This window comes from Aquila chrysaetos, chromosome 2 (genome assembly GCF_900496995.4).
Source record: "Aquila chrysaetos chrysaetos chromosome 2, bAquChr1.4, whole genome shotgun sequence".
NCBI lineage: Eukaryota > Metazoa > Chordata > Aves > Accipitriformes > Accipitridae > Aquila > Aquila chrysaetos.
In genome coordinates this window covers 57506951-57531946 of record NC_044005.1, presented here as the reverse complement: position 1 = coordinate 57531946, position 24996 = coordinate 57506951, and the positions used below count along the sequence as shown (strand labels likewise).

At 37.4% G+C, this 24996-nt stretch overlaps 1 protein-coding gene across 3 annotated transcripts in view; it reads left to right on the top strand.

Annotated features, from left to right (window-relative positions):
• REV3L (REV3 like, DNA directed polymerase zeta catalytic subunit) overlaps positions 1–24996 on the top strand; it is a 126096-nt gene that overhangs the window by 86586 nt on the left and 14514 nt on the right. For all 3 annotated transcript variants that reach the window (XR_003926086.2, XM_030033754.2, XM_030033764.2), the window contains 8 exons: positions 521–603; positions 1738–1863; positions 3436–3628; positions 6027–6138; positions 15536–15651; positions 20797–20915; positions 21551–21669; positions 22682–22823. Coding sequence is in view for 2 of the 3 variants with exons in the window: in XM_030033754.2 (XP_029889614.1) it covers positions 521–603; positions 1738–1863; positions 3436–3628; positions 6027–6138; positions 15536–15651; positions 20797–20915; positions 21551–21669; positions 22682–22823 (1010 nt within the window). In the remaining variant the exon portion in view is untranslated. The remainder of the gene's footprint in view (positions 1–520; positions 604–1737; positions 1864–3435; positions 3629–6026; positions 6139–15535; positions 15652–20796; positions 20916–21550; positions 21670–22681; positions 22824–24996) is intronic.

Here is a 24996-nt window from a genome sequence, read left to right as displayed (position 1 = left end):
GAGAAAATAATTACATCTCCATAAAAATATATTTAAAACTAGTTTTAGAAAGGAAAAGACCTGTTCATTATTGTTAAAATAACTATTGAATTATGAAAAAAGTCTAGAAGCAGAACACCCTTTTGCTTCCTGATGGTCTCTAGTATCTGAACTCTGAAGTGCCGGTTAAAGACTTAAAAGTATAGCTTATTTTGGGGATTTTGAAGTCTTGTTGGTTATACTGCTTGTATTTTTCAGAACATGATCTCAATGTAGAGTGTGAATAACATTGCAATGTTCAAGTTGATAATCATGTGAGGTTTGGTAACTTACTGGCCTTGTACTATATGTTCCTGTATGTCCATAAACACCAAATTGTAATAGTTGTGCGTTGGATTGGATAGAGAATAAAGTTACTTTTGTTTATATATGTATTTGTTTATAATGTTAACTAAATGCCTCTGGTTGTTTCTAGCATGTTATTTAATGTCTAGACAATATTATTGAGGCTAAGCAGTTTTGCACTCATGTATGTTTACAGAACCAAAAGCCCAAAAACTGAGCCACAAGAGGGGAAATAATACTGATGGTCTTCGAAGAGTACTTCTAACCACACAAATGAAGGTAAATTAAGATTTTTATGTACAGGTGTATTTTTATTATGCCACACATACACATTTCCATTCTCGTTCTTTTGTGTTGTGTTTTCTCTTTTGCTGTTAAGATCTTGAAAGTACTTTTAAAATGGTAGGGTGCAATTGCTGTAGAATCAGTGTACACTCAAAGTTAGGATGAAGAAATCAGTTTAATTAGCGGGCGGGGGGTGGAAGGGGGGGGAAGTTGGCTACTGAGAGTATATTCTGTGTTTTAGGGTTGTGAGACGCTAGTGAAACACTGAAGAGACACTGTGTAAGGATGTTGTTTTGCTCTTTTAGTTACAACATCCTTTTTAAGTTCTATTATGATTTCCCTTTTATATTTGTGTGTGTGTGTATGTACACACACAGAGATGTGTATATTTATGTGTCTGTGTGTGTATTAGTTTTCAGACAATGTTGTAAGCATTTTCTGAAAACAACATAGGCAGTGAATAGCACTGGTATGCTGATGGAGTAGAAAGGGAATGGATCGCATACAGTGATCAGACTCACATGTTTTCCCTAAACAGTGTTTCTGCTCCCCATGTTGGAAAAAGAACGGTGGGCTAGGTGCATTACCAGAATGACCCAATAGTCTTTTCTCATGTTCTCAACATACTGGTATTCACCCAGTTCAGGTGGGTACTTAAGCGTACCCTTAATTCAGTGCCTTAAAAAGTGGTGACCGAAACAGAGGGGTTTTATGAGTTGTTGCTCAAGAGAGAATAGAGATTTGCTGGTTCTCCTGTCCGCAGGCTTTTAAGAAAGCCAGTATGTGTGGGGTTTTGTGTTTGTTGGTTGGTTGAGTTTTTGGGTTGTTTGGGGTTTTTTTGTTTTTTTTTTTTTTTCCAAGGATTTCAAACTGCCTCCTGCTTTACTATGAGGTTTCATTAAAATCATTCCTAAAAGGCAGAAAGATACAACTGTTGTTTCCCTGTTGAAAAATTACATGAGAAGATAGTGAAAGCCTTTTTTATTTTAGTAATTATAGTGTAGTATTTGCATTTTCATTGATAAATTTGTATTTAATATTGCATATGAATTTAGCAATCTGTAATTTTTTCAATATTATACTGTGCTTTTTTTTTCTCCCCTCCCCCCCCCCCCCCCCCCCAACAAGAATCAGTTTGCTGCCCTTGGTGTTCCAAAGAAAGAGACTTCTCAGATTGAAGGACCATCTTTAAATAACACTTATGGGTTTAAAGTCAGTGTGGAAAACCTGCAGGAAGCAAAATCTTTACATGAGGTAACTTACATGTTATTTTATAAAATGATAGTTTATCAGACCAGTTTTATAATGGCAGAATTTAAAAATCCTTTCCTCCTTTGTCCCTGCCTGACTTAAAATTAATCAGTGTGTGATGTCTGCAGCTTTAAGTTGTTGCTCTACTAGTTTCAGCTTGTTCTCCAAGTGCCTTTAATAGTATTGAACTAAATTTCACAGTATTTTTTTTGAGAAGGTGGTAAACCTTTCTTCAAAGAAATAAAAATCAGGCAAAGATCAGAAGGAAGAAAAGTTTTGTATAAAAACATTACTGGAAAAACTAGTTGACCATAACTTTCATGGATCATTTCCTTAAGAAACAAGGCATCTGGCATCATTCAGTCAGGCCCTCCCAGTATCTCTACATGTTACCTTCTCAACCTGTTGGCCAATTCCTACCACATTTAACAAAATGGTACATGTCTCAAAGAGTGTCTCTACATATTACATGTAGGTCAGTGGTTGCTCTGGGAAGAGAGATCAAAACTGGTGCTGGAAAAAGGGATGCAATGTGAATGCAGTACTGCTGTGTTTGGTTGCTAACTGGCCAGCCAGCATGTATGTGCTCCCAGACAGTCACCACATCCATGGCTTGGAATTAGCTGTTGACCGATTAGAGATGAGATGGGGAGATAGTCGTTTTATGCACTGAGTAGATGATGTAGGAGAAGCCACAAGAAACTGATGATTTTGCAGGAAATGGAGGTAGAGCTTGATAGTAAAATTTCATTTCAGTGATGGCTGTAGTGATTCAGGATGCAAATCTAGAGGAAATCAGGCTGCCCTCAGGGCAACTTACATACTCATAAATATCTGTAACTTTTCCCTTGTAATCCCTCCAACTTGCCCATTAGTCCACATTATCAACTGTATTATGCAAGATGACAGCAACAACATAGTGTTGAAACAGTATTAAATACTACAGTATTTATTGTAGTCAAAACTGTACAATATATAGGGATTAGCATTTTCTTAATGCAAACCATTCTGCAAAAAGCTGTAGCAACATGATGCGGAAGTTCATTAATGCAAGTGAAGGGAAAGTCAGGTACTCTCCATATCTTCCTGTAAGTGACTTAGTCTTCATGCTTGTTTGCACGTCTTGGGTGAAGGAGGGAAAGGAAAATAAAGACCAACAGAGATTCTTTGTTCTTGATCAGTCTGGAAACTTAATTCAGCTCAATATGCAAAGCTGTTTGAAAACATTACAGAAATTTACAGTTGTTGAAGTTGAACATTTCTGTTTGTTTGTATTTTATGCTTTTGGTAGAAGATGGTACTCGGAAGCAAATATTGAATTGTAATAATAGAGTATTAAAAATGTATTAAGTGATTAATCTTTTTTTTTTTTTAGGATAATGCTTTTTGCAAAAAAATGAGATCCAGAGATGCATGTTTAATCACTTCTATTAATTTTCAGGTGTGACCTCTTAGTTACAATATAATATGACCATATAAATATCTGCAATGCACTAATTTGCACTAATAATTTTCTCTTGAATTTTTTAATAGCGCTCCAAAACATACTAATTTATTGTATTTATTTGTTGGTAGGTCCAACACCTTACCCTCATCAGTATGGAGTTACATGCTCGAACCAGACGAGATTTGGAACCAGACCCAGAGTTTGATCCGATCTGTGCTTTATTCTATTGCATCTCATCAGACACAACTCTGCCAAATACTGATAAAAAAGAAATCACTGGTGCTATAGTGATTGATAGAGACAGGACACTCTCAAGCCAAGGTTCCTATTTCTTTTTTCTTAACATATTTTACAAAAATGCTTATTTTGTAGTAATCAAACAGTAGCAAGCAAAATATAATCGAGTATCTATATTACTATTTAGCTCATTTAATTTTGTCTTGTTGACTGTTGGATGAATGGCCATATTAAACATAGAGAGAGTTTTCCTGCTTATATCTTCCAAAGAACTATTGCATGGGCTGTAAACCACAAATAACATAGACACATGCAAAATATCTATGTTTGCATTCTTGTGGACAAGCTCCTGCAGTGTTCTAAAAGTATAAAGAGGAAAACCTGCCTTTAGTTTCCTACTCAAGTTGCTGGATAGCTGCAAGTAGAAAATGTTAAAAGCAAGACAGTATGTTTTATATTTTACTTAAGGGTTATTTTTGTGGTTTTATCTGATCCTTTTAGGATCTAAACAGGGGCCCTTATTCTATTGTACCTTTTTGGCTTTGTTTAGACCAGTGATACTCAACCTGTGGCTCTAGAGCCGGATGTGGCTCTTCATGGCCCTACAGGCGGCTCTCGCAATGTAGGCGTCTGATCGGCGCTCCACTCTATCAGGCAGCGCGGGGAGCACTGAGCAAATGGACCAGCAGTGTGGGAGTCGCTGAAGTTCCCCCTCCCATAGGGGGAAAGAAAAGGAGCTGCTGGGATCCCCCCACAGGTAAGAGTAGAGATCACCTCCCACCCAGCAGCCGTGGGGCAGAATGGGGAAAAACTCGCCCTTTTGCCCCTTCCACCCCTCCACCCCACTCCTTCCTAGCAGCCAAAAGGGGTTGAAGACAGAACGCTGCTGGGAGAGAGGATTCTGATGTGTCATGTCGTGATGTATCAATATGTGATGATGTTGAGGCAGCATCATCACACATTGAAGTGTCATGATGGAGAAAAAAATCACACTGTGGATACTTGATTTTTATGGTGCTCTACAACTCCATTTAATAAAGAAGTGGCTCTCCAGCTGTTAAAGGTTGAGTACCACTGGTTTAGGCTAGTAAAAATACAAAAACAAAACAAAATGAACAAAAAAAAGTCCTCTTTCTTTCAGGGTTTCTTTGGCATTGTGAATGTGTATTAAACCACAAAATACTGTCTAAAATTTAAGTGTGGACAAAAACCTACCAAAAATAAATTTAGCATTAAGGCAACAGCTCCTTCTTTTACCAGTTTATTTTTCAAAGTATTGTAGATATTATATCATGTTAAGCTAAGTTCTTATTATTGTCAGTGAAGTTTATTCTGGTATTATATGCTTGTTACTATCTTTAAAAAAATTGTCTCCATTACCTTACTAACTGAGACTTTCCACAGTATAGCCACTATGGCTCCCTAGGTATATGCCACTGATAAATTATCAAGAAAAAGCTCTCTGTAAAGAAGTCCAATAATATTTTGAAAAAACAAAAGTTCTGATCTATTTTTGTTAGTGAAATAAAATGATGTGTTTAAATGTTATTGTGACGTTCCTTGCTTTAATTGGTGTGTGCTGTCAATATTTTCTTGGTTAGAACTTTTTGAGTTCCCTGTGGAGTGACTTGACATTGAGACACACCTTTTTTTCCCTTTTTGTATTATTATTGCTTTGTAAGTTATGGTAATCATTTTAACATTTATTTCTGAAAGCGCACTTTTTTTAATTCTCAAGAATGTGTCAAAGTAGAATGCCTTTTAAAAACTCCAGATTGTTGCCTTAATCAGAGATGCTACTATCCGTTGTATAGAGAAAATAAAAAGACAGAGTGTGTGTTGCATATTATTCATTTAAAGAGGTTTTTTTTATATGGAAGGCAAATGCTAAGTTCCTGCATGCATATGAATTTAGCTATTATTCACACCTTATCAATGTAGACACTTAATGCGCACTAAGTGAGCAGTTGCTCGTGTTTTTCCATTTCTATTAGTAACTAAGCAGTGTTTTTTAAGAAGCATACTGAAAAAAGAGCTATACTATGTTATGTAACATTTTCATTCTTCAAAGCATTTTGCACTACTCTAAGCTAGCAATTAAAATTGATATTTTGCATGAAAACAGTGTGAGCTGTCATATGGTCCGTTAATATTTCTTATTCAAAAATAATTTTCTAATAGCTAGACTCTTGTACATGTAAAATGGTGACATTTCTCTTGAATCAAATTTATTTATATCTGACAATTTGTGCTAGATTACTATTATGGTAGAATTTTACAAAGTGAAAAGAACAGACTTTTCCACCCAAGAGGAATAAAATAAGTCCATGGAATTAATTATGATAATAATTAGTGTTAAAGATAAAAAAAGGTTGTATTCCATACTTCTTTTCAGTTGTATGTTTTATTCTAAAGCAGTATTGTTGACTGAAGTAATGGAATTCCTTCTAAATTGTAATGATTTTTTTACTTTATTTTCTAGGGAGCAGAGACCAAGCCCCCTTGCTTACAAGATCTGGAGTTACAGGACTAGAAGTCAGTTACGCTACTGATGAAAGAACTCTTTTCCAGGAAGTAGTGAATATTGTAAAAAGGTAGCATATCTGTACGTTCTGCTTTTATTTTTCAGGCTTGGTACAGCAGTTTTAGTTCCTTCAACCCTTGCCAGTCTCTCAAATACTGATTTTTGTTGTTGTTTCCCTCAAAGGCTTATTTCTAGAGTGGACAAGCATGGTGGTCTTTCGAATAAAAATACTTTTTGCTTTTCTTTTTCTCTGACAGCAAGAACATTCAGATCCTCTTAAGCAGCTGAGTTACAGTCTTGAATATAATCAGCCATATAAGTAATCTTCTTTAACGTACAACCTTTCCTGTTAATCCCAAAATTCATTACACATCTCTGAAACTCTCAGAATAGTAGATATTAACAGTGCTGAGAGCTATAGAAAACGCCTCAGATGGGAAGAATTCTTCTAGGGACTTTGAGGCAAGACAGAAAAAAACCTACATGGTACTGAAACTGCTATGGACAGATTAAAATAACTAGTAGTTGAAAAATCGGTTTCCTTCATTAGTTTTGTCTTCTCTGAATGGAAATCCCCTGCTCCATCAGACTTGGAAAACTGCTGGTTTTCCCCATCTCCACCAAGGCTGGGAAGTCTGTTTGGTAGCCCTCTCGGCTGGTGAGTGGGTGGAACCACAGACGTCTCTCCAGGTCCTACTGTCAGAGGTGCAAAGCTGTAAAATTGCAAGGAAAAATAAACAGATTTAAACTATGAGTCACCCTGCTGGAATAGAGGCACAAGAAAAAAATGTGTACTAGGCAGAGTACATTTGCAATTCTTTCTCTCTCCAACCAGAAAACCTCTGATGAGAAAGACATTGACCAACCCCATGAAGCCAGAATACAAAAAGAGTTGCTGAATGCAACCAACACAGGGTGGGTCCTGACAGAGCAGCAGATCCCTGTTCAGAGAAGACAAAATTCAGGTAAGGAACATAATTTTATTTTTCTCTTTCTTGGAAATCTAGTGCTCCATCAAACTTAGGAAGATTACTGAGAATGAGAAGCTGCCAATAAATGAAGAAATCTCCACCAGCTGTGTGGAAGTTTAAAAAGTGACAGTACATAAAGAGTATGGGAGAGAGAACTCAGCAGTTAGAATATATATTTATCACTGAAGAACAGAAGAAGTCTACATCTGTACATACTGAAGGCATTACGGAATGAAAAAAAGCATGCAGTTTTTGTAGTACTTCAAGATGGAATGTACCAATAACCAGGTTGCTGACTGAGAAATCTCTTCTTAAGAGATCTTCTCTTTCAACACTGTGCTAGCGTGCCTTTTTGATGCAACAACTTTATCTTCAAAGATTGAGTTAGTTAACTTGTGTTCCTAGAAGATAAAAGATTTGATCTATTAGTGGAGAGGCAGACTGCTGTCATCGTCTTAGTCTACTTCCCTCCCCCCTCTATGCAATATCGCCTAAGGAATCAGACTTCTGCTGAACTCTCAACGAATGTGTTTTTAAAACTTGGACTGCATCTAGATGGCTGCTCTTTTCTCCCTTTATTTTCTGTAGCCTAGGCAAAAGAGAATAAGAAATTTTGCTGGAGTAAATGTTTCATATTTCTTAAGCACAAAACAAGTGTCTAGGCCCAGAGTAGCTTTAACTGAAGGAAAAAGTATGGTAAAACTACTTGATTAAAAAGTAGTGGACTGCAAAAATCTTCCTCAATAGGAAATGAACAAGCAAGCAGCTTTAATGAAAACTTTCAGCATCAGGAATTATTTTTTTAAACAATCTTCTGTTGCTGTTTTTAGTGTTATTTTTTCCAGCACAAGCTAGGTACTCTAATTGTTCTGGTAGGTGCACTTAATAGTAGGTCTGATAGGTTAGAGAAAGAAAACAATCAGGACATGTTTAAGAAGCATTACCACTTCGGGTTCATGGAGCAAAACTCAAAATCACCTTAATTTATCAGCAGAGAGCCATATCAGTATCTTATAGACTGATGTATGCATCAGGCTAGAGGATAGTAGGTTCTTGTGACCAAATAGCATGCCCAGCATGACTGCAGCTTGCTTTTGGTTCATGTTCTTGGCCTCTTTGGCTGTTGGAGGGAAGGGTGGAAGAGTGAAATTACAGATTCCTGGCACAATGAACGACAGAATATCTATTCAATTGATAGATTGAATTGTCAATACTAGGAACAGACTTTATCAACTTGCTGGTGCACTGAACAGAGGGTACCTCAGCTGCGGGAGGAATTGTCTTGTGCAGTCCAATTGAAGAATTCTTGTTCCCGTTTCTAGTCATTCTCTTAGTAGTTGGCCTAATTCTTGCTCTTATTTCATATGTGTGAAATTGTGGAACATACTCATTTGTTTCAAGTTCAAGCCTTCTGTTTAGGCCTTTTGTTTCTATTCCATTCTGGTTATTGAAAATAAGAAATGGTTGATTCTGTCACTTCTTGTCAATAGATGTAAACTCCGGAAGAGCACAGTAGGGAATTCTTGACCGCTGTCCTAGCATACAGATGAGGGAAAGGTGATTTCTGGGAGATGTATCACTTCCTGCAATACTCTTAGTTCATCAGTCTCTTCTTCTATCAAAGATCCGCAAGCATTTTGTATTTGAACAAATGACCCAGAATATTTATGCAAATAGTCTTTATAACGTGCTGGCTGATATCGAGGGACACAGATGCTGAAGCAGAGTGATAAATTAGTGAGGTTTTAATGCTTGCTGGTGTTTTATTCTTGGGCTGTACCGCTAGCCTTTTGTCATGGAATAGTGTTTCCCAAATCTAGCTTTTTATAGCAGAGCTAAAGTTCCTCTGTTACATGTTCACTGAAGATGAGTATTGCTCCAGAAAGCTCGCTGGAATTGATGAGCTGAAGTTGGATTCAGTTTTACCTTCACTGTGAAGTTGTTCAGCGTGTGCTAGATCTGAATGACCACAGTAAGATTAACGTGTGTTTCCACCTAGACATCCGTTAATACCAGGTTAAATGTTCTTCTGTGAAATTAGTAGATGTTGTCTCTGATTAACTCAGGGTAGTTGGCAAATGAAAATAAGTCATCTTGAGGTCTGTAGACCAGAAGAAGACCTGGTTGTTTCTCTGGAATTGTGATCTATGATTTTGTCTATGCTGAAAACTAGCAGATTCGTCCAAATATTGAGGGGAATAGGCACCTTTATTTCTGGGAAATTATTACTGAGTGTGATTCAGCTGTGAAATGGGAGTACTTAGGAGTGTGAGTACCAAAATCTATGTAGAGACAGCTAAAAGAAAGCACATCATTGTAAAGGGAATTTGAGAATTCTCTTTAATTCTACAAGGTATTGAAATACTGACCTGCTTGAGGGTTGAGAGGCAGGAAACAGTTTGAAAGGAAGAGCCATAGAGGTGAGATTGGAGAAGGCAGGGAAGAATAAACAACGTGGATTTGCAACAAAGAAAAGCATAATTAAAGTGGTTCTTGGTACCCTGACAACTGTCCTAGATTTTGAGAGGAAGCTTCACCTACGTAGGTCCAGTTTTCCCTTCTTTGGTAAGCTGTCCTCTGGGTCTAAACAAAAAAATAGGACTTCAGCTCAAAACCGGCATAAAGCAGCTGAGAAACAACCTCCTTCCCATCCTGTGCAGCCAGTGTGGATGATCTGCAAGCACAGAGAGCCAAGTTGTAGGCTCTTTAGAGTTGTCATAGGGGAAATTTTTATTTTTTTTTTCTTGAAACGAAGCCTGTGCTTATATTGCTGTCTAAAGGATTCTGTCACGCTGCCTGAACAGCCTTCTTGAATAGACCTTCTCTTTATCGTAAGGTGTCAGCTGCAATGAGTTGGGAGAAAAATTGGAAGATACTGTCTGCTTGAAAAAGTAAAACAGAACCGCCTCTCTGTCTGAACCTAAAGGCAGCAAAAAGAATAAACACATTCACATAGTTCCATAAACCAGTCAGTGCAAGACACAGGAAAGCTGGCTGTTTAAGGAGGAGGAGGAGGGGAACGCTACAAGAATATTTGTCTTGGAGATTTAAAAAACACGGGGAAACTAGAGATGTCCAAGCCTGATGGAGCAGTGGATTCCCATGAAAGAGAAATTAAATGTCTGGGCCTCTCCTACACTTTTAAGGCTAATTGTGCCACTCTTCTGTAAATGCAGATACCAGATAGCAGAAAAGGGCTGGTCCTGCAGGCATGAGAGGAGGAAAATTTGGGGAATTCATGTGTGAATGCACAGTCCCCATCTCTGTGACACACAGAGGATGTGGAAACAGGACAGGCTTGAAAAAAAGTAGTAGATTCACTGCTACTTGAGACTCAGCAGCCACGCACAGCTCTTTGTCCCAATGGAAGTAGTTTCTGATAAAAGTACAAAAACAGAGTATATAAAGTTGCAAGATTTTTCTTAAAGATTTTGGGGATAAAACATTTGTAAATTAAGTAGTTGTTAATACGTAACATTTAAATATTTTGTATAATGTTTTTCTTGTAAAGCATGATGCTAATCAATTTTTTGTATTGGATACAATGCATTATATTTGTTCTTCTGCAAATGCTCTAGCAACTTTTTCTTTTTAAAATCGAGTTGTGTTAATCTAACATTTTTTTCCCAGGCCAGTATCATCTTCTGTGGCATTTTCCTGTAGAAATCTCTACTTAATGTCCTGTATCAACTTTATGGATTTTTATTGTCCAAAGCAAACTGGCAAAATGTTTTCAGATATTTCAGTTATGTATTTGAGTCACCAAGTATTCTGCTGCCATGCACAATTACTGCTTTTGTCTGTATCGTGGGTCTGGCCTAAATTTTTTTCCCCCTTTTTCTCTTAATTTTAGCTGGAAGAAAAATAGCAGTGAGGAAAACCAGACACATAATAGAAGGGAAGGCATAACTGGGGGCTTCAGTGTTCATTCACGAAATTATCAAATGAGAAAGAGGAAAAGATGGCATAACAGCCCATATGACTTAGCTAGAAAGGAAAATAATCGCATTTCTTCTCTCTGCAGCATGTATGAGTTGAATGCTAATGCTGTCGTCTTTAAATCCTGCCAGTATAAATGCTGCTTTTCATCTTTGCAGAGAGACTGGCAACAGCATGCAAAGCAGTATCAGTGCCCATCCTTTTAACAAAAGAGCACTATGTTGGCAGGCACACCTCTTATTCCTGTGGTGTTAGTCCTAGCCAGTAGCTTTCAAATATCAGTATTACAACTTACTAGTTTCTTGCAGGTGTAAAAGCTGGTCTCATTACAATTTCTTTTAATAAAACAGCTTAAAGTGATGATGAAGACCAGCTGGATAGTATACTGTAAAAATTGTGAGAAGCGAGGATGAAAAATATAAAACTTGTCCTCTCCTTAGCTCACAGCCTGTCGTCTTTGTTGTACCACATGAAAAGGGGAGAGAGAAAGTGAGACAGAGACAGACTTCTCTCGAGCTTACATCAGCTAAACCTTGGGTTTACCTGTTCGTTTTCCCATTTGGGATAATGTCTTCTTTTAGCTCCAGGCATCTCTTTTTTAACAGCAAAAAGAATACCACAGGGGGCCTCAACAAATGACACACTGATCCATTGGTACAGCTGGTACATGGGATTGGGCTGCAGGAGGGGGCACTTCTGCTGCATAAATTGAGAAGGAGTTGATCAGCAAGGAAATAAGAAGCAAGAAACAGCAGAGCCTCATGTTAGGTGCAAGAAATCTGATAGGTCTGTTAAACCTGTTGCATAAGGTATACCTTATGCATACTGCAGTGCAGGAGTTTGGGGTCCCAAGTGCTGTTCAGTAGAAAGGAGTTCTACTTGAATTTAATCTTACTTTGTTTTTTCCTTCAAAGATAATTCAGAGATACACTTAACCAAAACTTATTTTGATTGTAAAGTTAAGGAAATACCTAAGCATCCATAAATTTGTTAATACTAATTATAGTCCTTTGTGCATATACATTGTGAATGCAGACAGATATACATACAAAATAAATGTATGTGTAACTTAGTGCAGTATCTGAGCAATTCAATTGCTGGTAGCATGTTTATTGGTTTTTATGCTTTCAGAAGGATACCACTTGGATCCAAGTTTTGAATATGGGAAACTGAGACTAAGAGACTGTGTTTACAGGGAATTTACAGTAGGGTTTGATTTCATCATTTACTAGCTACTCTACCTTGATTTTCCATGTAGATAGCTTTGTATGAATCATCTGACTGAAACTTAGATGTCTATACTTCATTGTCAGTGTCTAAGTAGCTAGCCTCATCACCATGTACATTAAACGAAGAATAGGATCTCATTCTGCAAGAGGTGGCTGAAATATAAGGAATAGTTCACCCAAAGAGGCCTTTTGTCTTCAATGACAATAAAGAAACCAGCTTAGAAAACTTGAGATGCCAAAATTAGTTGAAATGAGGCCCTCCCCTTAATGAATGTGCAGTGGCTAGTTGGGAAGGAAAAGCAGAGTAAGTAATGCACTGTAAAGTAATACCCTGTGACTCAGTAATGTGCCATTACAGGCAATCCCTAATAGCCTGTACAAGCAAGACTGAGTTCAAAACTAGCACACTGATTTTTTGTATTTTTTTTTTAACATTTTGGGTGGTAAATTTTCCAGTCTACATGTGAATTTACATAAAATTTTGTTAAAGTATGTAATACTTAAGTTAGATACAATTTATTTATGTAAGAAAATGCATGTATCTGAAAACATGATAAACTAAAGTGGTTTTATGTCTTGTCCTATAAAATATCTTCCCATCTGAAGGGTACTAGAGAAACAATCCTTGCGTTTATATACAGATGGTTTACAGAGGTCATTTTATTAATTAGCTTAAAAGAGAATAGGAAGATTAACTCAAGAATTGACGAAATGTTGTATTCAGTTGCAATACAAATAGGAGTATTTTTAGTTGTAATGTAATATCCCACTAAAATTTGGTTAAGTAGGAAGTGAGAGAAGTAATGCACTACTTGAGCAAGGAAAAACCCAAAGCAACTGTCCTTCATCACAGGTGGTAGCTGCTAATATAGTTATGGCAACTTGCTGCTTCCAAACAGTATGCTTGTTTCTGTTCAGAACAGGCTTAAAAGAGCAAGCAAATTCCTGGCATAATGAATACTGTTTTATGTACCACATAAGCAGTTCTTCACAAGTTTCTCATTCACGTTTGCATCTATCATGGAACCCATCTGCATAATGTCTTGCCCTGCATAAAATCTACAAGTATTTTCCATTTTGAATTATGTGAAACCAGTTTTCAAATATGAACATAAATGACTACTTCCTTCATTTTAAATAATCAGTAGTGTTTTGCAATATGCTAGGACCAGGATAGTGTCACTGCAAGAATTAAAGTGAAAATATGTTAATTTTTTTAACATTTAGTCTATGACTGTATAAACCATTACATAATTCCTTTCTGTTTCAAAGCTTAGATGGAGCTATTCATAATTTTGGCACCTCAGTTGGCAATCATTGTATGTTGTGCGGGCCAGCAAGTGGTCATAACTCTTTTTGACACTGATTCCACTGCTGGAAGGAACTGCAGGCTAGCTTCATTCATTTGTCCATAAATTGTTCCAACTAGCTTTGGGTTTGTACCACTGGTAGAATAGGCTTCCAAAATAGGTAAATTTACTACTTCCACTCCTGATGATCATTTTCTGTCTCCAAAAACAAAGAATCATTTGTTTGACATTAACAGCAGATAGCAAAATACCCCCCAAATGCAAAATGCTAGATCTTTTACTTTCTCTAGATTGCTAGAAGTCAAAAACTTAACTTTAGAATCTTCTGCTTTAGCCAAAAATGGTATCAAAACCATTCCTTCACAGGTAGAAGTAGGTGGTAAAAGGGATTTTTGCAACTTTTGCTGGCTGGTGCAAAAGCCTAAAGTGTAATAAAGAGATAGCTGTGCTGAGTACGAATATTCAAACACTTTTCCTTTTATTTTTCACAAAAAGTTAGTGTCTGTGGCAGAAGTGTGGAGAAGCTCTTTTCTGGAGCTATTCTCAGAGTAGTTAGTTATTTCAAAGTGAGTTGTCATCTGCCTTTGGCTGGGACGTACAAGCAAGGAAGACACTTTCACAGTAAAGTCTGAAGCTTCATGTGTAATATCTGTGATGCAACTTTAACTTAGGATTCAGGGAAAGGGTATTCTCCTATATCCAACAGTCAGGAAATGTTGGCATTTTTTGATGCGTTTAAGGATGCAAAAAGTACAGAGGTCCTGTTCATAAGCCAAGGTCTCTGCCTACTGTTCCCATAAACTAAGGTTTGCAAGCCTCCATCTTGTTGTGGGGTTGGGCACAGACTGTGGTACAGGACCCTCAGCTTATTGTCCAGTCCTCTACCTCCTGATAGCTGCCCCTTTGCCATTCAGTTGTATCGAATGCTGCCTGCTGGAACTCAAAACCCCCTGACTGAACTGCGTTGAAAGAAGCAGCTGCTCTTCCCCATGAAGCTTCCTTTTTTTTTTTTTTTTTTTGTGCTATGAAAGTAACATATCTAATGTTTGGCCAGTCTCTTTCTGCCCAGCCAAAGAAGATAATTCTTTGGCCCTTCAACAAGTCATCAGATCATAACTTCTGGTTTTAATAGTGCTTACTCAAAAGGTAGGTGATACAGACTCCTCCAAGCTAATTCCTACCTGTGCTTTGACTTTGAAGCCACCTTTTTTGTCCTTCTGTCTGGTCAACTCTTTTCTGAGCCTGATTGGAAGATGGACAGTGACTGTGTCAGAAGACAGTTCTGACTTTTCTTTTTGTCATACCTGAGCCAGTCAAATTTTCCACCTGGCATGAGATACAGCATAAAATGAGTTTTTCTTGTGTATCTTATAGAAAGGTTATCTTAAAGGAAGAGGTATGTAAATAGAGCTGGTAGATACAGTTGCTTTTCTGCGTGTTTCAGTTTTGACAGCTCTCAACTGCAAATTGTAACTTTTCTGATAAAGAGTCACCATTTAGGACCAGAAGTGTCCTCTGATTATTACAAGTACACTGCAGTACATGTGAAGCATCATTATTTGCAAAACATTCAAGTAGCCTACTAGCAAATTCTATTCAATTTCATAAAGGAAAATAGTACAACAAAGTTTGAGGACAGGACTATATTTCATTGCATATCTGTCTTCTGTGCGTACCTAGGTTTCAGCTTATGCTCGATACAGCCTGATTCCATTGATAAAACCTGATTAGACCTAGATTTTGTTCTTTATTTGTAAAGACTGAAATAATAGAAGTATGTTAAAAAAAAAAAAGCCTTTTAAAAAATTTTTCAGTTGAATGTTATTGAAAATCCTAAAATATTGTCTATTTTAAATATTGTTTCCTAGTCCAGATGCGGCTTTCACAGAAACCCATTGTGGCTGCCTCTTTTTTAAAATCAACATGATTAGCATGTAATCCTGTTCATACTCTGTTCATGGAAAATATTTTCTTAAATAATATGAAGCTCATTCTCCTTTTCCCCCCCCCCTCTCTAGATATGACCCAGACATTTTGTTAGGCTATGAAGTCCAGATGCATTCCTGGGGTTATCTCTTACAGAGGGCTGCTGCACTAAATGTTGATTTATGCCAGATGATTTCTCGTGTGCCAGGTAAGTTATTGTATAGGGTTTCAGTTCAGTTCCAATAGAAACAAGTTGAAGTCTATGAATAAATTAAAAAAATAAATGCAGAGTATTTCTTCAGATGGACCTCTTTTTTTGTTGTTGCTGTTGTGTTGTTATAGGTATAATCACACACACACACACACACACACACAATTTGAAATACCAATGAGATTCTGGTTTTCAGTGTTTTCTGAATTTTTAAATTCCTTGTGTATTCCACTTCTGGGTGTGTCCTGTATCCATGAACCTCGACTCATTTTCAGTAGTCATGTGTGTTAAGTTTTCAGTTCTTGGAGGTGCTTCTGCTACCAAACTTTCTCCGGTTTCTCCTTGGCTTCAGTCATGTGTATGTCATTCAGGGTACCTACCATAATCATTATTTGTGGTTTATCTGGCTGGGATACGAGGACATAAAGATGCTCCCGAGCAGCACTCATCTTGGTCAGCACCTCTGTAATAAAATCCTTACTTTCAACAGCCATTCTTGTATGGTGGGCAAATTTTACTGGTCCAAGTGCTGATGCTTTCCTCCAACATTCAGAAAAAGACCTGTTTGGGTTTTTTTCATGAAAACCTGGCAAAAGTTTTCCAGGAGAGTGGTAAGCTTAGTGTCTAAACTTAGGCAATCAATAGAAGCTGTCATTCTGAAGAATGCAGTTAGTGAACAGCTAAATAAATGTGTTGCACCTGAGAAGAGTCAAGATGACTTTGTAAAATTAAAAACTGTCTCAAAAATTTGTTGTACCTCTTTACAGTCGTCAAGAAGATGTGGATGAGGGAGATAGGATTTTAAAAATCAAAACAATTGAAAAAGCTGCTTTTGTCAGGGCTCTTGCCAAAGATCTGTGCAGAAACTAAATAGCCATGAAATAAGAAGTGCTTTCCTGTGATTGTCCTATTAAAAACTTGATCCTGTTACCCTGTAATGGTTGAAAAAGTAAATGAAATATTAAGAATTATGGAGCAAGGAAAATATAATACAATGACTGTAAATGTCAAAATCTGTAGTGTGCTGGCACCTCAAAACTGTGGTTCTAGCCTCTTCATAAGCTTTCCCCCATCAAAATGGATATAGGAGAACTGGTAAAGATGAGAAGGGTAATCCAAATGTGTCTAGTAATTTAGTAAGTTAGGATTCCAGAAGAGACAAAACTGGGTAAGGAAGGTAAAAGCCTATGAAATATTGAGGGATATAAAGGGAAATACGGATTGGCTGTTCATGGTCTTTTCTAATGCAAGAACCAGAAATCATCAAATGAAGCTAGCAAATGGCAACTACAGAATAGGAGTTCATTTTTCACCCCTGGGTTGTTGAACTGTTGAGTTCCTTGCCACAAGGTAGTACAAATGCTTAAACTGTATGTTGCTTTGAGAGGCGATAAATTCTTGGGAAAAAAAAATCCATTGGGAACTATTATATATGTGAAAATAATGTCTGGCCCAGGAAGCTGCAAACGGTTAGAAGCTGGGAGAGTTCTAGAGAGATTATCAATAGCTGCTTCCCCTGTTCTTGAAGCATCTGCTTTTGGGTACTTGATAGAACATGATACTGTGCTCGTTGCATCTTTGGGCTTACCCAGCAGAGCAATAGCATCTTTTATGTTGGCATCCTGTGTGCCTGGCCAGAAGAACATGATGTTTTAGAAGAGCTATGTTCACATACTCCTTCCTTGAGGTTTGAATATTTGTGCACTCTTGATGCCTTCAAAATCTTTTGATGCTTTTGATACCTGTGACCTGTTTAGAAAAGGTCTGAGTTATAGGGACCTCCCAGGGACAAGAAAACATAAGAACAAATTTGCATCTTCAGTTGAAAGTTGTTGGCAGCTGGACCTTGGTGAATTTTAAATACTTAATATATGAAAACAGGAACACATGACAGTTTAAATATGAATTGGCCATCAAAGGTCACAAGTTTTCTTCTTCAGCACAAAGGTCTCAATTTTGTTCTTCAGGAATAATTACTGATTGCATGAACCTTGTTATTAAATTCCCCTGATGGTTCAAATTGATACTGCCTCTGGGTAATAATGCCTCTGGGTACAGTCTTCAGAAGTATTGAAGGATGTTCAGAAAAACTCCTGACCCCTTACACCTCAAGATTTGCAATGTCTTTGGTAAGAGGAATGGCAAGTCTTGCAGTCAAAGGTTTCTTAAACCTCCAAAGATCACAAAAGTTTACTCCTCTACTGTGGAAGTATGGCTGAACAATCTCTTCTAGTTTGGGACAGGTAACTAATGTGTCTCTGCTTTTGTTCTCAAAGGCTGAGACACAGCTCTTGTCTTGCAGGACAGCTATGTCTGCACTGTAGTTGATGCAGAATCAACATTTACATCAGCAAAGCTCTCGATAGTACCCATCTTCATGACATAAGCTGTTGTTCAAGTTACTGGAATTGGGATACGCATGAAGAGTTCCTCAAAGAAGAAAGGTTACTTCTCTGGGAACTGTATGGTTCTTAATAGTGATGTCCCTATGTATTTCGCAGTATTCCTTCCCTGCAACTATGATGTCCCACACAACATGGCTTCAGTTCTAGTGAAGGAAACCAGGGTTGTAGTCCTTAACATCTTTGGACATAAAGTTTGAGTGGGCATGCAGGACATAGGCATGATTTCCACAGCACTGGTATTCATAATACAGATGTTCTTGTGCCAGGTGATGGATGCACACCCAGAATTGGAATACATAACACTTAAAATGTTTCTAAGAACTAGCGTTATTGTAAGGTAAGTAATTATTCTTTTTTGACTGAACTGCAGGAGAAAGACAAGGAAATGTTCACACTGATGAGCTCCTCCCAAAAATGTCATGCCATAAGTGTGGGCTTGCATGCATGGCCATAAACGTACAAGTGTTGTGTTCTCTGTTGCTTTGTGGCCTCCTTGTCCATGGTTTTGACCCCATCTATGTTCCTCTTGCTTTTCCAACCCCTATGCTTCATATTTCCCTCCCTTCTTCACATGCTGTATTTTCAGAACAGGAAGTGCTCCTTCAAGCAGTATGCTCCTCTTTCCTCCTATTGAAATAAAGATGGAAGGTACTTTTCCTTCCCTTTCCTGTGATTTCAACTTAACAAAAAGAAAGCTGGACTTCTCTCTGGTTTTGCTTTATTGGCTGAGTCTGGTGCTGCCTCTGCCATTTACAAGTGAACTATTCATAAGTCATTAGGACACACCACAAGAGAAGTGAGTACTGTGCCTGTGCGTAGTGGCATTTTTTGTGTGTGCACTGTGGCCTCCTGTTTCCTCCTTTGCATCACAGCTCAGTGTTAGGGAATGGGTAACAGAGGATGAGGAAACTTCTTTTTATTTCATCTTATGCACTGGAAAGATAGGAAGAATGTCCAGTTCTGCTTCTTAACAACTTTGTTTCCAAAGATGCTCATGTGGTTCTAGTGATATATTCCCCACACCAGTTGTGGAGCACTACGGGGTTTTGTAATTTTGCGATGCTCATCACATGCAGAGTCCCTTGTTCGTCAGGGCAGTGGGTCTCTTTTGTGACTGCATTATACTTTGTTGCCTGTCTTTACCAGCAAGACATGAAGCAAACATAAGAAACATAGGGAATCTCCTAAACAAGTCACGAGAGAACTAGGATGACACTGCAGAAGGTAGAGCTAACTGATAGTTTCTCCTTCTAATAAAAAAAACAAAAATTGAGGGGGGGGGGGGGGGGGGGGGGAAGTAAGTTCCTCACTTTCGCAGGAGATCCAGCATGTGGAAATGAAGAAGAGCAGAAGAAAAAATGTTGCTGCTTGTGGGGCTTTTTTTCCACCCAGGCATGAAAAGAGAAACTGCTATTTTTCCTCCTTAAAAATCTGAAACAATAAGGAGGCTAAAAAGATGGTATGCATTTTGATAAAGTGTATGAAAGGTCTGCTAAATTTTGTCAAGGCTCTGTGATTTATTGATAAGGTCAGGAAATGACAAATAGGTTTTCTTAACCATATTTTGACTGATACACACATTTGAAAGATCAACATATGAAGTTAGTCTGTATTATGTTGTTTCACAGCAGTTCTACAGAATATCAGGCAATTTTTACTTCTGTCTTCAAGGGTAAATGTGCTTCATGGCTGTCTGGGGAACTAATTGCTAAGTTCTGATCATTATTGCAAAGCATTATATATCCACACTTCTATACACTCTGTCCAAAATGTTCTGCTTTTTATTAGTAGGGTACTGTACAGGGTTATCTGATAAATGAGTAGTGGCAGAGTACACAACCAACAGTTGAAAAATGGGTATGGGTTTAGAATTGTGGGAAAATTGCCTCAAAGTGCTTTCTCTGCCATTAAACTAATAAGAAGGAACAAGACTGGAGGATCAAATAATACAGTGTGTTTTCATATTGAATTTTAACTTGTGTTGTACATATGTAAACTCAGGAAAGAATACCAAAACTGTAGCCTTAGGTTGACTGAAAAAAAGACAGTTTCAAGAAAAGTGTACCAAAAAGACTGTCTCCTCTTGTGTTGTAGTATTTCAAAGCATGAAAAAACCCAAGGATGGCAAAAGAGGGTATCTTTCCTGTACTGTAGTCACCACTGTCTTGCAGAAAGATTCAGAGTGCTGCTTCTGCCTCTGCCTCTGCATTTGCTCCTTCCTATTTCCTTCTCTCTCCATTTGTGCTATCCAGAACTCATGTCTACCTGCTCGCACTGCGGTGGGTTTGCTTTTACTGTATGAAAAGGCGCTGAGTTTTCTCTCCCATGACCTGGTTCCAACTGTGTAAGATCATTACGAGTAACGCCTGGAGTTATAAACTCTTTAGGGCAGAAATCACTTTTATGTTGTGCACTAGTGCGCGTGCAGCTAGCTCTCAAGTAACATTCAGCATTGCTTAACCAATATATTCACTATGGAGAATATATTGCCATGAACACCATTTCAATGAAACCGAAGTAAGAGTTTTCTTCAGAGAGACGTACAAGAGCAGAAAAACCTGGGGGAGTTTTATTTAGAGATTGTGTGGAAGACTGGTAAATAAATAATCTTGTGCAATCAGTAACAGTCTTTATGAATTCTTACTTTTCTAGAGAGCTCAAATTGAAAGAGGGATAGCTTGATCTGGTCTTGATGTCCTATAACTTGTCTAAATATATTATCTTTCAATGTCTTTAGATGAAAAGAAAGAGAACAGATTTGCAGCTGAGCTGGATGAATATGGATCGGATACAATGAGTGAAATAAATATTGTTGGGCGAATTATCTTAAATATTTGGAGAATGATGAGAAATGAGGTAAACTTTTTAAAGGGTTAATGTATTTGACTTACTGGGGTTTTTTATTGTAGACTTTGTTGAAAATTTCATGTAATTTATGTAACTTTTTGTTCTTTATTTGTACACCTTTTCAAATAGAGCAGTCTGCCATTTTGTGAGAATGGATTTTGCATATCACTAAAATGTAAAATACTGAAGCCCTTATCTTTCAGTAATGTTTCTTAATGATATTTCTTTTCACTTCTTTGTGGGTTTTGAGAACAACTTACCTGTTTTAGCCATTTGTCTAGTATGGTGCTTTTACTAAATTAATACTTGAACTTATTTTAAGGTGTCAGACTTACTCATTGTTTTGGTGTTTATGAGCTTACATTTAATACTCAAATGGTTCAGTCTTTACAAATCCTGTTCTGACCAAATTCAGACCTGATCTTTGTGATCTACTTAATTCCGCATATTCTTTTCAATTGATGAGGGATATTCTTTCCTGACTTGTAAATAGTAAGGGACTTCTAAGTATAAATGTTCACCTTTTTAGCAAAGAATACTAATAAAAAGTTAATAAGTCTAGTTGTTACAGTTTTCAAAAAGTAGAGATTTCTTTGACTATGAAAGATATCATGCATGTTAACATATACTCTGTGTTTTTCTAGGTGAATCTAATGAATTACACTTTTGAAAATGTGGGCTTTCATGTTCTTCATCAACGTTTTCCTTTATTTACTTTCCGAGTTTTGTCTGATTGGTTTGATAATAAGGCAGATGTCTACAGGTAATGATCTATTAATCCGTTTTGTTTGTTCTTTTTAAGGCCAGATTCTTAACATTGGATAGGTATAAGCTAAAGTCAGCATAGGAAGAAATAATCAATTTAGTTCAGGTACTAGAACAGTCTATATGCAGCAAGATGAGCTTATTTACTCTGCTGTTCTGCTGTGTTCTGTTCTATAGTTATACCCTCAATATTTCATCTTTGTGTATTTTTCTGTTTACACAAAACCAAAACATTTTCAGTTACAGTTTCAACATATCTGAATAGATGTACTATTTTGAAGTTCTGTAACATCTTTATTTTGTATTTACTATTCATCAGAAGGACTTTTAATGAACTGTGAGGTTTCTGTTTTACTTCACAGTGCATGTCAACCAAGCTAGGCTTAAAAATAGTACAAAACAGTATGCAAGATTTTAAGACAGTAATTACAGCTGCGTAAAAATACCTTTATATGACACGTATCACACTGGGCTTCATTATTCCTTGGAGTGATCTGGTATTGTGTGATATGAACAATTCATAAAAATGAGTACTGATCTGAACATCATTTGTGACATACATATAATTTCTATAAAAGTTCAATACTTTTCAACTATGTGGAAACTTGGTTTTGTGCTGAAATTATAAATTTATGTTCAACTGAGATAGGTATTCTTTTAATACAGAAGGATGTTTCCACAAAAGTCCACTCGGTTAAAAAAAACATGTAAACAGATGAAGAAACTCAAGTTTCTGTTTCAGTAATCCTTTAGGGCAGTAAGGACAACAGGATATATTATGTCATTGAGAGGTGCCTTAACAGTAGTTTGCTGTAACACATTCTGTGTATATCTTTAGAATACATAAGTGTATGTTTATGTGCACCACATTTTTGAAAGAGCTGTATGAAAATATCCTAGGGGAAATTTTATTTGCTAGTTTGTAACAAGTTATTATAAAAAATACATTTTTCTTAGTAGAAAGAGCAGCGCTTTCCTGATTGTTTATAATGAGGCGTTCACTTTCACAGGTGGAAAATGGTTGATCATTATGTTAGCCGGGTCCGTGGGAATCTCCAGTTGTTAGACAAACTGGATTTGATTGACAGAACAAGTGAAATGGCGCGACTTTTTGGCATTCAGTTCTTACATGTATTAACAAGAGGCTCCCAGGTAAGATCTAGTTTTCCTTACACTTCACAAAAGCAAAATAGTCTTTACAAAATGTTTTAGTTCTTCAGTATCTTTTCAGTCAGTATATGTATTTTTGTAATGTCACAAAAGACTGTTTTGCATAACATGAAATTGAAATGTCAAGAAAGGCAATTCAAAAGCAGTAATAATGGATTGAATGGTTATCTCGGAGATTAAAAATAGCTGTTAAAAATAGAGTGCCCCAAATGTAATCATGCCAGTGAGTCTCTTCTACAGAGTTTGGGAGCACTAAGTTTTCCCTTTGAGCTGGTATTTTTCACACTTAGATGAGTGAAAATGAATGTTTTTTAAAACATTAAGAAATATAATTGAGCATGTTTTAGAAAGATGAGATTATTTTCTTGCAGGACAGACAAAGCTGCATTGAATATGTTCTAAGTCACATTTCCTGTGAAGCAGACCTCTAGGTGAGATTTGATGATAAGACAAGAAGGGTTCTGGCTTTATTAAGTACACGTGTCATGCAAGTTGTGTGTGGTTCTGTTATTTTGGTACTAGCATCAGAGGGAAAGGGAGTAGGACAGAGTGAGATTTACGCTACTCTTTCTTTGAGACCCCAGCAGTCTGCAGTTGTACCAAAGGCTTTCCTTGCCCAGGTTCTGAGTGACTAGGCTAACCAGACTGTTTTCATGGCTTCACGTGAGCCCTGAACAGCACCTGAAACGTGAGACAACTACTCTCGCTCACGTCTGCTCTTCTGTTGTCGTCTTCTTTCCTACCATAATTCTTTCCTACCATCTTTCTGCTTTCTGTTTTAATAGACATGTAGCTGAGCTGACCAGGATTGATTATTTTGCCAACTCCTGTGGACAAAAAGACAACTTAAAAAATAATGTCCGAAACAGACCAGCATTGTCTTAAACCAGAAATGGGAGTCTCTGGAGCTGCAGTTCCTTAACGATTCAACCCAATTTAAAAATGTTGCCACCTTTTTTCCTTTGGCTGCAGTTGCCCGTGTAATCTCTTGACCCGGTGCAGGTTCTTGTCAGTTTTGCTGGTACTGGCCCTATATTTGGGGGGGGGGCAGGGGGCAGGGACAGCACTGTCAGCAGAACCGTGGTGGCATTCAATAGGTATTTGCCAGTTTAGCTCCCTGATCTGGTTTACCATGTTATCAGAGAAGTACCGCTGTTGGAGCAAGGGAAGAGAAATGCACAGTTAGGGACAGGGAGGGTGGAACTGGCATACTGCCAGCATAGATATGCTTAAACTGTCTTGATTGCAGCCCACAAAGACTGTTCTGCCTGTCATTTTCTCAAATGGCTGTGAGTGGGAGTGAGCAACAGAAACATGCTGCATTTTCTATCCTGACTGTTCTTTTCTCTTTCCTTCTGCGCACGTATATTTTGTTTCCATTGAAACTTTCTAGATCACAAAAATGGCAGTTGCAACAATTCCCAGTCACCTCACATAATTTTTTTTTTTTTACTCAGAAGAATCACCACTACCTTTTATGAAGATATTTCTTTTCTCCTTAGCTGCAAAAGATGTTAAAATGGAATAGTACTAAGAACAGATATCAGATATTTTAAGTTACTTTTTTTCTTTTATTTTATTAAGCTATCTTGAATATACCCTAGTAGACTAAACAAATCTAACAGGCGATGGTCATAGGCATACAGATTATTAGTCAGATGCTTGAAGAACTTGCTAAAAACTAGGAGAAAAAGGAGAAAAAGAAGAAAAAGGAAAAAAAAAAAAAAAACCAACCCAAAAAAACTAGCTCTTGCCAGATCCAGTCCCTGACCACCTCATCACACATCTGAGCACTGGACACAAATTAGTGCAGTTAGTGCAAGGCAGCAGCAGCTTTTGCAGCAGCATAACTACGCTTTCAAACCTCAACCTGTTCGTAAGATGCCAGGGTCTTGTTAAAGCTGTTGGTTGTGTAAGTTCATTTATAACATCACGGTTAAAGAAATTATACCTAACCCATTCAGTACAATGACTGAATATGTAGTGTGTCAAGCAGAGGGCTTTTGAATAGTGATTTAGTTGCTGACAAAGCACAGGATCTTAGGATTATATAGGATTGTTCTTTGATATTTTTGGATTTTCAGTCCTTTGCCACCCATGTATGTAATTTTCACCTATTCTGTTTTTACCTGTGAATGGACACAGTGAATACCTG